General features: G+C 44.8%; 2 protein-coding genes across 8 annotated transcripts in view; both read right to left on the bottom strand.

The window, feature by feature from the left end:
- Positions 1 to 1,250, bottom strand: part of g3bp2b (G3BP stress granule assembly factor 2b) — a 16,566-nt gene extending 15,316 nt beyond the window's left edge. Inside the window, exons 1-3 of one of the 2 annotated variants that reach the window (XM_082145937.1) lie at positions 1,065 to 1,250; positions 611 to 757; positions 455 to 536 (exon numbers count right to left, since the gene is read on the bottom strand). In XM_082145937.1, the coding sequence (XP_082002063.1) occupies positions 455 to 536; positions 611 to 705 (177 nt within the window). In that variant the 5' untranslated portion in view covers positions 706 to 757; positions 1,065 to 1,250. The remainder of the gene's footprint in view (positions 1 to 454; positions 537 to 610; positions 758 to 1,064) is intronic. The other variant, XM_082145938.1, reaches the window with a different exon arrangement.
- Positions 1,251 to 8,746: 7,496 nt separating this feature from the next.
- Positions 8,747 to 12,500, bottom strand: part of txk (TXK tyrosine kinase) — a 23,557-nt gene continuing 19,803 nt past the window's right edge. For all 6 annotated transcript variants that reach the window (XM_082145931.1, XM_082145929.1, XM_082145930.1 and 3 more), the window contains 3 exons: positions 11,244 to 11,362; positions 10,841 to 10,998; positions 8,747 to 9,124 (listed from right to left, as the gene is read on the bottom strand). In XM_082145931.1, the coding sequence (XP_082002057.1) occupies positions 9,047 to 9,124; positions 10,841 to 10,998; positions 11,244 to 11,362 (355 nt within the window). In that variant the 3' untranslated portion in view covers positions 8,747 to 9,046. The remainder of the gene's footprint in view (positions 9,125 to 10,840; positions 10,999 to 11,243; positions 11,363 to 12,500) is intronic.

Below are 12,500 nucleotides of genomic sequence, written 5' to 3'. Positions count from 1 at the left end.
CTATCATACTGGGGCAATCATACTGGGGCAATCATACTGGGGCAATCATACTGGGGCTATCATACTGGGGCAATCATACTGGGGCAATCATACTGGGGCAATCATACTGGGGCTATCATACTGGGGCAATCATACTGGGGCAATCATACTGGGGCTATCATACTGGGGCTATCATACTGGGGCTATCATACTGGGGCTATCATACTGGGGCAATCATACTGGGGCAATCATACTGGGGCAATCATACTGGGGCTATCATACTGGGGCTATCATACTGGGCTATGGGGCTATCATACTGGGGCTATCATACTGGGGCTATCATACTGGGGCAATCATACTGGGGCTATCATACTGGGGCTATCATACTGGGGCTATCATACTGGGCAAATCATACTGGGGCAATCATACTGGGAAAGGGTTCAAAGCTTCACAGATGATGATGATGAAGACTCACCGCCTGACCGAACACGGCCTCCTCTGGTTTCCCACTGCCGTCCAGCCCACCGTGAACATACGAGGAGTTCCTGCCGTAAAACCTGCTCAACACAAACACCCATCAGAAGATCCGCCTGGCTTCAGCTGGTGTGACCTCTGACCCCTGATCTCTCACCTGTGCAGGTAATCCGGCGCTTTATTCAGGAGTGTGTAGTACTGTCGCACAAACTCGCGTCCTACGAGCAGGGGGCTCGGCTTCTCCATCACCATCTCTCTCTCTCACACACACTACAACACACACACTACAACACACACACACACACTACACACACGAGATGGAGAAACAAAGCAGAACATGAGAACTTTATTCACACGAGAATCTGACAGACAGTGGACAGAGAGACAGAACAACAGACTAATAAAGAGACAGTCACACACAAAGATAGATAGATATAGATAGATAATTAGATAGACAGATATAGATATATAGATATAGATAGAGAGATAGATAGACGGATAGATGTATAATTGATGAGGTGATGTGAAGATAGATGTACATGTACGTGCACGTGCGCGCGGCACACAGACAATAGCTTGATTTAGCTTCTTGCTAAGGCTCTGAAACTCACCTAATGTGTGTCAGATTCCGTGAACCCCGCGCTGACGCCTCGCTCGCACGCACTCTCCTCACACACTCGAGCGAGCGACAATCGCGCAACGCCCTCTTTATCCGCGAAAACCCTCCGACAGCAGCCGAAGCGAAACACAAACACACACACACACACACAGACGCCGACGTGCGCGTCCACTGCCCTGAGTGCCCTCACCTCTCGCTCGCGCGCACGCACACGTGACGCACAAAACGCGACTTCCCGCCGCGGGCACGACCAAAACCCGCGCCAAAGAAAATGTCTTCTCTGAGGTGAAGAATTTTCTAGAAACGTTTAAAACGATTGCCAAGTTCAGAGGAACACTGGAAAAATAGGAAATATGTCTTTACAGCTTAATTAATAAAAAATAAAAAACATAGGCTATAGCTAGGAAACAAGAGGTTATTTACTACAGAATAAAAGTTCATTCCCATTTAAATAGCACTCTCAGAATAACAGGAAAGCATCCAAATGGATTGTGTGAACAATGTTAGGTTGAGGAGACTGTGTCAGGCAATTTCTGAATGTAACTGGATTAAAAGGATTGGGACGATAGAAGAAATAAGGAAAAATTAAGTTTGGGAATTAAGCTTTAACAATCTTTAACAATCAATTGAGATGAACAGTAAAGCTTTATTTGATTTAATTAGAAAGACAGGGCTAATGAATAGAATTTAAAGGGCCCTTATTACCATAGACAGTATATAAACTGGACACAGCGACCCCATTGGATTCAACAGAGTCAATAAGAAGCACTTCTTCCTGATGGCTGAGCGTACTGCGCAGACTCACACTGAGCTTGACGACGTAGATGTGACGTGAGCAACCCGTCTGTCTTCTAGCTGTGCCGTCCGAGAGAAATCTGAATCATTCCCTTCCGAAACTTGCAGAGATGGAGAGTGTGAGTAGGAGGTGTCCATGAGCTAGGAGCAGGAGAAACTTTTGCTAAGTATTCTGATGAATTATTTTGTCATTTTGCCTCCACGTCCCCCCGATTGCCCGCAAGCTTCTCCTCCTGTCCATACGGTAATCTCTCTACTGTGCGACAGAGAGTCGCGTGGTTATGACGCAATCGCTAGCCTATTTTTACAAAAACTGCTTCTACGGGGCCATAACGTAAGATACAAGGTAATGGAGCCTTTTATACATTTTCGTGTTTCTTTAGAAATAAATAATGGACAAATGGAGTCTTTAAACGCCTCAGATGTAAAGTTATTCGCTGTCAAAGTTACGCCAAAATGAATGGGAGTCAATGGAATGCTAACAGCAGGTGATGGTCTGCTAATCAATGGCGGCGCCCGGGGAAGCTTCAATGTTTTACGAAACACTGCCCCCCTGCTTATTACGAAGTCTTGATTGTCCTGGTGCCATTTTGAAGTGTGTGCCGCCTCTCTCCAGTTCGCTGTACGCTGAGGAGAGGTAAGCGTCTTCCAGAGCTCCTCCATTTATCAGCAAATTAAGTTTGCAAAGTGTATTTAATATCATCTTGTGAACAGTAGTGATGGTGAAATGAAGCTTTGTGGAGCACTGGGGCTTTCCCCCTCGATCGTAAAATTACTCGAAGCTTTTCAACACGTTGCACAACGACATCATGTGGTCAAAAGGTGGAAAAGCTGCATTTCTGTCCCAGAAGACCAACCCATTTATTTTTTTATTGTTTCATTTAATAAATCACTTTGTGCTCTGTAAACCACAAAGCAATACAATTAACCCTCATAATTCATGTGTTAGTGTTGTTTCATTCCATAAATCAACTAACTAGTGTTGTATCATACCGGTGAGTGTCATGAAATGCCCACAAGTGATTTATCAACTTTATTGATGTTGATCCACAGTAATGGTGTCCTGGTCCTCCTTGTACACAACGCAGAGAGAGAGAGAGAGAGAAACGTATTGGTGCCGTGACCCGGATCAGAAGATTAGCTTCAGGATCATCATCCGTTGGGTCGCAGAGGGACTCGCTGCATTGAGGCTCAGTTTTGTTGATAAAAGAACTGTGAGAATACAAATGGACATTTGGGATTTCTAATATTGATTTATGCATTTTCTAATTTAAGTGATTATTTTTCTCACATTTTCTGATATTTTTCAATTGTTTATTCTGTTTGAAAATCCATCTTCAAGTGTAAACATGGCGTTTAGTTTAAAAGAAGATGAAGTGGATGCTTATGAGACAATGACTGGATTAGGTCTTGGGAGGGGAACGTTTTTTTTAGTGAAACTCCAGTTGTGAGAGAGTAAAGTGAACACAACACCTGCTGTATTATGCTCCGCATGTGTAATTGATCATGATAATGTGCCTTTAGCTGTTCCAGACATAACAGATCCAAATCACACATCGCTCAACCATGTTAGCATCTCAAACAGAGGCTAGTTATGGGGAGGAGAGAATAGGGGTGCACAAACACAAGGTTTAGGGACCAGCAAGACATTCTCAGACATACCTTCACTTTTCTTGACTAGAGTGAGGTTGGTCATGCAAAGTGAAGCAGAAGAGCCCCCAGTCTAGCGTGGTGATGCATCAGACAAGCTTGGTGTGCGTGAGTGGGAGAAGCTGATGGACACATGTCTGAGAGAGAGAGGAATACCATTAGCAGAGCTAATAAAGCTAAACATGTCATTTTAACGGTGCTCATTATTCATGTATGCCCTTGGCTGATTTCTATGGAACTGTTCCATTAGCAGGAGAGGATCCTGCCGAGTACTGGATGCGGTCAGGGTCAGGGTTAGGGCTAGGGCTAGGGTTAGGGTTAGGGTTAGGGCTAACCCATGCGGAGGAAGCTTTAAAGAGACTTGGGCGACGAATGGAAGATCCATCATGTCAAGAAGCTGCAATGATGTTCGTGAAGTTCTGCCCTGATTCCACTCTTGCTGCAGTTTTCCGTTTCAAAGCTCCAGAAAAATAGACCGCACAGTAAGTCCAAGAACAGCTTGACCGGTACAAAGAGCAGATGTCAGCGAAGCCGAAGCGCCACACTGCTACAAGGCATGTCACCGCTCACGTTCAGGCGTTCAGTGAGGATGAAGTGCATGTTGGCTCTCCAATAGAGCCAGGTGAGTGCAGCAGAGCCATTAAGGCACTCACTGTACAGGCTGACAACAATAACATGAGAACTCTGATTAATCTTCTTGACCGTGCGCTGTCTCAAAATGTCCAAATGACATCTCGCAAGCCCCAAAGCAAGCCTTGTAGAGTATGCCGATCTCATGATCACTCTACTGTAACACATTGTAGACGAGAACATCTGTGTTTTGCATGCTTTCAGCCTGGGCACAGTAAGAGGGACTGTACAAGTGACAGGTCCAGACCTGGCCCGGCACCATTCCGGGGTCCATCAGGTTTAAACTAGATGGCTCATGTTCGGGAGGGAGATGCGTGAGACAGGTGAAGAGCCCCTGGAGAGTGTTGACCTTCACCATTTTGATGAGAATGCACATGCACAGGCTCCCACTGGGACCAAGGTAATCGCTCAAATGTCCAGGCAGTTGAGGAGATTTGTTCCATGTGCCAGTCAGTGTTAATAATGTGTTTTCGATAAAGGGAATGCTTGATACAGGCTGGGTTAGTCAGTCAGTCAGTCATATTTATTTATAGAGCACATTTAAAAACAACAGCTGTTGGCCAAAGTGCTGTACAAAGTGTACAAAAGTATCCTAATGAGTAAACATAAAACCACAGATAAACAATGCACAAAACAGTACAAAACCACTAAGCCCACTTATGACCATAAGCAGCAGTAAATAAGTGGGTTTTAAGCAAAGATTTAAAATCAGTGTATGTTGGTGCAGTCTTTATGTAAGAAGGCAGATTGTTCCAAAGCTGTGGAGCGGCCACTGAAAAGGCACGATCTCCTTTTAATTTTAAACGTGTCCTTGGAACAGTTAGCTGTAGACTACTGGTTGACCTAAGATTTCTAAAAACATTATGGTGGGATGAAAGGAAATCAGAGATGTATGGAGGAGCCAGTCCATGCAATCCCTTATAAACAAACAACAGTGTTTTGAACTCAAAACGATGTTTAACTGGAAGCCAATGGAGAGAGAACAATACTGGCGAAATATGTTCTCTTTTCCTTGTTCCTGTCAACAATCTAGCAGCAGCATTTTGGACTAGTTGAAGACGTGATAGTAGGGACTGTGAGACACCCAAGTATAGTACATTACAGTAGTCTAATCTTGAAATAAAAGCATGTATCACAGACTCCATGTCTCTGGGTGATAAAAATGCCTTAATTTTCGCAATATTCTTTAACTGATAAAAGCAACTTCTGACCACACCATTGATCTGTTTGTCAAAAGTCAGAGCAGTGTCAAAAGGTACACCCAGATTTCGAACATGTGTATGGCAATTGCCAGATAAAGGTCCCAATTTACTGGCAACAACCTCTGTGAACGTAGATGAGCCAAAGATTAAGACTTCCGTCTTGGAATCATTTAACTGAAGGAAGTTGGCAGACATCCACTGTTTAACGTCTCTCAAATAATCAAATAAGCACTGCAGACTAGAATCATCCTTTGGATGTAAAGGAACATAGCACTGAGTATCATCTGCATAGCAGTGGTATGATACATTATACTTGCTAAAAATAGTATACAGCGGAAGCATGTATAAGGAAAATAAAACAGGACCCAAGATCGAGCCCTGCAGAACCCCATATAAAACTGGAGCACAAGATGATAAGTAATTGCCCGTCTCTAATGAGAAGGTTCGATCCTTTAAATATGAAGCAAACCAATTCAAAACACAACCTTGGATTCCAATTTGCTGTAAACGATTTAAAAGAATGCCATGATCGAGAGTGTCGAATGCCTCACTAAGATCTATCAGAATTAAAACAGCACATTACCAGAGTCGACAATCAGAAATAAGTCATTTAGTACTTTAAGCAGTGCAGACTCTGTACTGTGCTGTGATCTGAAACCAGACTGATATTTATCCAAAATACCATTTTCATGTAAAAAGGAAGAAAGCTGATTAAACACAACCTTCTCCAAAACTTTTGATAAAAATGGCAATTTAGAGATGGGGCGATAGTTATTCAAAACTGTTGGATCAAAGTTTGAGCTGCGGCTGAACAATGGCATGTTTAAAATGAGATGGAACTATCCCACTAACTTAGCTACTATTGATTATTGACAATAAGCTAGGAGTAATAGAATCAAGTATATCTGATAAAAGGTGAGGATAAACAACATCCAGTGAGCAAAAGGTGAACTTCATTTGTCGAAAAATTTGTTGCAGATGACTATGAGACACTGGAGAAAACTCTGATAAATTTGTTAAAATCTGTGACGATGTTGACTGAGTTAAGTCCAAAGAAGAGTCCAAAAAACATGATCTTATAGCATCAATTTTGTTGCAAAAAAACTTTAGGAAGTTTTCACAGGCCATAGGAGAGGGATCAGGATATAAATTAGAAATCAGATTCAGCACATTATTTATAGTATTAAATAGTATTTTTGGGCTGTGTGCATTTTTAGCGATGAGCTCTGAAAAATATTTTGCTTTTGCAAACTTAACAACTTTTTGATATTGGATCATACAATCTCTAACACATTCATAAGATATTTGTAATTTGTCCCTCTTCCACTTCCTTTCTGCTTTTCTCCATTTTTGTCTAATAGCCCTAGTATCATCATTAAACCAAGGGTGTGCACAACTTCTAGTTATCTTCAATTTAAACGGGGCAACGACATCCAGTTTGTTTAAGTATGTTAGTATGTTATATTTTAGTATGTTAGGGTTAGGGTTAGGGTTGGGGCATGGCCTGCACTTATAGTGACAAAGTAGAAAAGAGGATGTTAAGTGAGAATGTACTGCCGTCACCCACACCCCTTCAGGAGGAAGTCATCTTAGTAGGATGTGGTGGCAAGGTTACAAGACCAAAATGCATGTATGAGGTCGAGTTGAAAGTTTATGGAGAGAGCTGCCTAGTGCCTATTCCCGGTGTTCCCGGCCACCGGGATGATCTGGTCATTGGTACAAATAACAGTTTTTGACTGTTTTTTTTCTGCCGCTGTCCTGGTGCCATTTTGAAGTGTTTGCGCGCCGGCGCCTCTCTCCAGTTCCCCTTGCACACGCGTTCTCTCTCCAGTTCCCTTTGCACACGCGTTCTCTCTCCGGTTCCCCTTGCACACGCGTTCTCTCTCTCCGGTTCCCTTTGCACATGCGTTCTCTCTCCGGTTCCCTTTGCACACGCGTTCTCTCTCCGGTTCCCTTTGCACACGCGTTCTCTCTCCGGTTCCCTTTGCACATGCGTTCTCTCTCCGGTTCCCTTTGCACACGCGTTCTCTCTCCGGTTCCCCTTGCACACGCGTTCTCTCTCCGGTTCCCTTTGCACACACGTTCTCTCTCCAGTTTCCTTTGCACACGCGTTCTCTCTCTGGTACGAGTTCTCTCTCCGGTTCCCTTTGCACACGAGTTCTCTCTCCAGTTCCTTTGCACACGCGTTCTCTCTCCGGTTCCCTTTGCACACGCGTTCTCTCTCCGGTTCCCTTTGCACACGAGTTCTCTCTCTGGTTCCCTTTGCACACACGTTCTCTCTCCAGTTTCCTTTGCACACGCGTTCTCTCTCCGGTTCCCTTTGCAAACACGTTCTCTCTCCAGTTTCCTTTGCACACGCGTTCTCTCTCTGGTACGAGTTCTCTCTCCGGTTCCCTTTGCACACGAGTTCTCTCTCCGGTTCCCTTTGCACACGCGTTCTCTCTCCGGTTCCCTTTGCACACGCGTTCTCTCTCCAGTTCCCTTTGCACACGCATTCTCTCTCTGGTACGAGTTCTCTCTCCGGTTCCCTTTGCACACGCGTTCTCTCTCCAGTTCCTTTGCACACGCGTTCTCTCTCCGGTTCCCTTTGCACACGAGTTCTCTCTCTGGTTCCCTTTGCACACACGTTCTCTCTCCAGTTTCCTTTGCACACGCGTTCTCTCTCCGGTTCCCTTTGCACACGCGTTCTCTCTCTGGTACGAGTTCTCTCTCCGGTTCCCTTTGCACACGCGTTCTCTCTCCAGTTCCTTTGCACACGCGTTCTCTCTCCGGTTCCCTTTGCACACGCGTTCTCTCTCCGGTTCCCTTTGCACACGCGTTCTCTCTCCAGTTCCCTTTGCACATGAGTTCTCTCTCCAGTTCCCTTTGCACACGCGTTCTCTCTCCAGTTCCCTTTGCACACGCGTTCTCTCTCCAGTTCCCTTTGCACATGAGTTCTCTCTCCAGTTCGCTGTACGCTGAGGAGAGGTAAGCGTTTCCCAGAGCTCTTCCATTTATGAGCAAATTAAGTTTGCAAAGTGTGTAAACTGATTTAATATCATCTTGTAAACAGTACAGAGACTGTATAGTGTGTTCTGTTGTATGTTATATGCGTGAGTGGATTAAGAATGTGAAGATATGTCGTGTGGGCCGTTTGATATTAGCAGGGTTTTGAGCCATTAATCAACTAACTAGTGTTGTATCATACCGGTGAGTGTCATGAAATGCCCACACTTGTGATTTATCAACTTTATTGATGTTGATCCACAGTAATGGTGTCCTGGTCCTCCTACACAACGCAGAGAGAGAGAGAGAGAAACATGTAACAGCGGTCAGCTGCAGACCTGTCACACACACACACACACACACACACACACACACACACACAACCTCACAGAAAACGTTCTGCATTCTAATGTTTTAATAAAAAAGGTTCAGTATGTTTATTAAGCAATTTGTTTCATACATTGAACAGCATCTCTACTGATGTGAGCTTACAGACATGAAGCTGAACATTTACAGTGTGACACAAACGTCTCAATATCTCACTGCTGATGTCAGTTAATCACACACATTCGTGTTTGTGTGTGTGTTTGTGTGTGTGTGAGTGAGTGAGATGAGTGTGTGTGTTTATACGTGTGCATGTGAGCGAGATGAGTGTGTGTGTGTGTGTGTGTGTGTGTGTGTGTGTGCGTGTGAGCGAAATGAGTGTGTGTGTTTATGTCTCAGTCTCCTCTTCAGTGATCTGTCTGATATCCTGCAGTAGCTCAGAGAAACATGGTCGTCCGTGAGGTCTCTGAAAACAAGAAACACGCACACAAACACACACACACACACACAAACACACACACACACACACACACACACACAGTACTAGATTAATTATTGTGCTGTTGATGTCAGCGATGGACAGATGCAGCTGGAACACACAACACCACTTTAGAAGCATTAAGGGTGTATTCACATCAGGAACGTCCGCTAGCTCACTTGCTTTGGTCCGGACCAAATACAATGTTGATTTTGTTTGTTTGGTGTGGTTCGCTTTCACACTGCCCTTTTTACAAGAGAACCAAAATGTGTAAACAGAACCACACGTGTGCTAAGGTCATCCATTCACTGGACAGACATTCTCAAGCAGGGAAAAGCAGAAAGTGCAAAAACAGGCTAATCATTAGGGGTAGTAATCTTTGGGTAGCCTACCTCACGATTCGGTTCTTGAGGTCACAATCCGATTTGAAATCGATTCTCGGATAGGAAAATCCTACTTAATTAAATGTGAACGTGTGCAAGGCCGGAAATTTGATTTGATTTTTTATGTTAAACATAGGAGCAAAGAAGAAAATCACAAACAATAGGACAAATATTACAGAAAAATTTACAAATTAAATAAATGTTATGTTTTTCAGGTACAGTAGCATAGGTTTATTAAATGTAGTAAGAAATACTACCGAAATTGTCAAAATAAAACACTGTATAGTCTTCACTGAATTAATTAAATATAAATTAATTACTAATAATAATAAAAAAGTGTTTTTCAAAAGCAGTGAGTGTTTTTTATTAGCATTAATGAAACGTATGGCAACAGGTTATGAGGCTGCTGTCCCTTTAAGAGTGAATGCATGGATCTAATATACTGATACACATCTGATTTTCTCCCATTTGTTTTCACGTAGGACATAACAGACTCTGCTTGCATCGAACACTCCACAGTCCACACGATGTGCATCTGACACTAGTGTGTGTGTAGCTGTGATGGAGAACTGATGAGAGGCTCATCTGTGTGTGTACTTCATCTGTGTGTGTACTTCATCTGTGTGTGTGTACTTCATCTGTGTGTGTGTACTTCATCTGTGTGTGTGTACTTCATCTGTGTGTGTGTACTTCATCTGTGTGTCCGTCAGCACGACCCCGCATTGAGTCCTTGTTCATGGCTTATTGTGATTAACGTCAAAAACTTTAAGTAACTGTAAGTAGAACTGCGAAGTTAACGAAGTGTAACACTTTAGAAAATCGATTTTTGAAATTTGTGAATCGATTTGAATCGTTAGAAGATAGAATCATGATTTATTTATATATATATATGCATTGATTTTTTCCCAGCACCCCCAGTGTTTTCTGCAATTGGGTCGGGTCATGTTCACACCTTAAACGAACCGTACCACAGTTGGTTTGGAACAGGACTGAGACCACCTCTACAGCTGGGTCTCGGTACGGGTGTTTGGTCCGAGTGCGATTGCTGTATTCACACCTGCCCTAACCCTAACCCTAAGGGTGGAAACCAACTTGAGTTTGATTCAATCGAACCAAACAAGACAGGTGTGAATACACCCTAAAACACTTGGCATCAAACTGAGAGTATCAAACATGTCTGATCTCCTCCAGCTGAATAGAATCACAATCTAAAGTCTGAGTCCAACGGGTGTGGTGTATTCCAGCCGTAAGGAAGTGTGTGTGTGTGTGTGTGTGTGTGTGTGTGTGTGTGTGTGTGTGTGTGTGTGTGTGTGTGTCTAACCTCGTGCCAGCAGCGGTACATGATGTTGTAGATGTTTCCTGACGCGCGGTGAGGCCTGTACAGACGCCCGCCCTGCGTCACCTCCTCCACCACCTCCACATTCGAGCGGTTTTCAAACGGGCTCCGGCCCTCCGAGAACACCTCCCACACCAGCACACCTGCTCACACACACACACGTGCTCAACACCTGGATAACACACACATAGCTATAACACGAACACCTCCCACACCAGCACACCTGCTCACACACACACACGTGCTCAACACCTGGATAACACACACATAGCCACAACACGAACACCTCCCACACCAGCACACCTGCTCACACACACACACACATGCTCAACACCTGGATAACAGACACACAGCCACAACATACACAACCTTTGACCCTATGCCTCACCGAAGGACCAGACATCTGACTTGCTGCTGTACTTGTTGAAGTGTAGGACTTCAGGCGGAGACCATTTGACGGGGAACCTGGAGCCCATGGAGCTGGTGTACTGGTTGTCCAGCACGTACCTGCCAGAGGAGTGAAGGAGGATTAGATGTTTGTGCTGGGAAAAAAAGACAGAAACACTGAGGAAGAACATAATTTTTTGCAGTGTAGGTCATTGGAACTGGGTCATAGAAACACCTTCACAAGACCCGGGGCAAACTCCATGCAAGGCTCACTCACAGAAAGAGCCTGCAGATCCCCTACGCGCTTGAGAGAGGCCAATGCTAATAAAAGCAGAATCCGGTCTGCAGCTGACTCCAAGGGTTCAAAGGGAGGCTCCAATAGTCCTTCCAAAACAACAGATAAATCCCAGGTGGGGACACTAATAGGACGTGGAGGGCTCAAGCGTCTAAAGGCCAATTTATACTTCTGCGTCGGGTGCGCGTAGAAGGTACGGCGTAGCATACGCATTGACGTGTACCATACGTCGTACCCTTCGCCGTACCCTGACGCGCACCTCCTCAAAAACGTAACTACGCGTCGCGGCGACGCGGACCGCAAGATCTGTGATTGGTCGGCTGGATAGCATCGCGTTTCCTCCTACGCATTTCCGGAATGATCTTCTGCACTCTGCATCGCCCGCCCGCCATTTTTAAATTCCGAAGATCAGTGAAGAGCCATGGAAATAGACCAAGTGACCGAGAGATTGCTTGAAGAAGTGCGGAAATACAGCCATCTGTATGACTCCTTCAGTCGCCATTGCTCGTAGAAACCTAAACTCAAAACAGCCGCGAGGAATGTAAACACAGTGGAACTGGAACATTAAAACCCACCCGCGCCAACTAGCATTTCGGCGGTGTAACTGCAGAGCAACACAGACATTCGCAGAAGTATAAATGCTCACGACGGCGTCGCCTACGTGCGTAGCCTACGACGTACACTACAGCGTACACTCGACTCAGAAGTATAAATTGGCCTTAACTCCACGCATAAATGAAGAGACCGGACGGTGTCTACCTAGGGGGACCTCGTCTGAATCCTGATTGGTGGCGATAGCCGCGACATAAACTCTCAAGGTAGTTGCAGCCGCTCCAGCAACAAACTTATCCTGCAGGAATTCCAGCACTGAACCGACCGGGCAGTTCCTAAGTTCTAACTCTAACCCTAACCCTTCCTGGCCACTGGGGGGGGGAGCGTCGGCCGCGGCCCCGAGATCCTCAG

Source organism: Leuciscus leuciscus (assembly GCF_965113295.1).
Source record: "Leuciscus leuciscus genome assembly, chromosome: 18".
Taxonomy (NCBI): Eukaryota; Metazoa; Chordata; class Actinopteri; order Cypriniformes; family Leuciscidae; genus Leuciscus; species Leuciscus leuciscus.
This window is presented reverse-complemented; position numbering and strand designations above follow the sequence as displayed.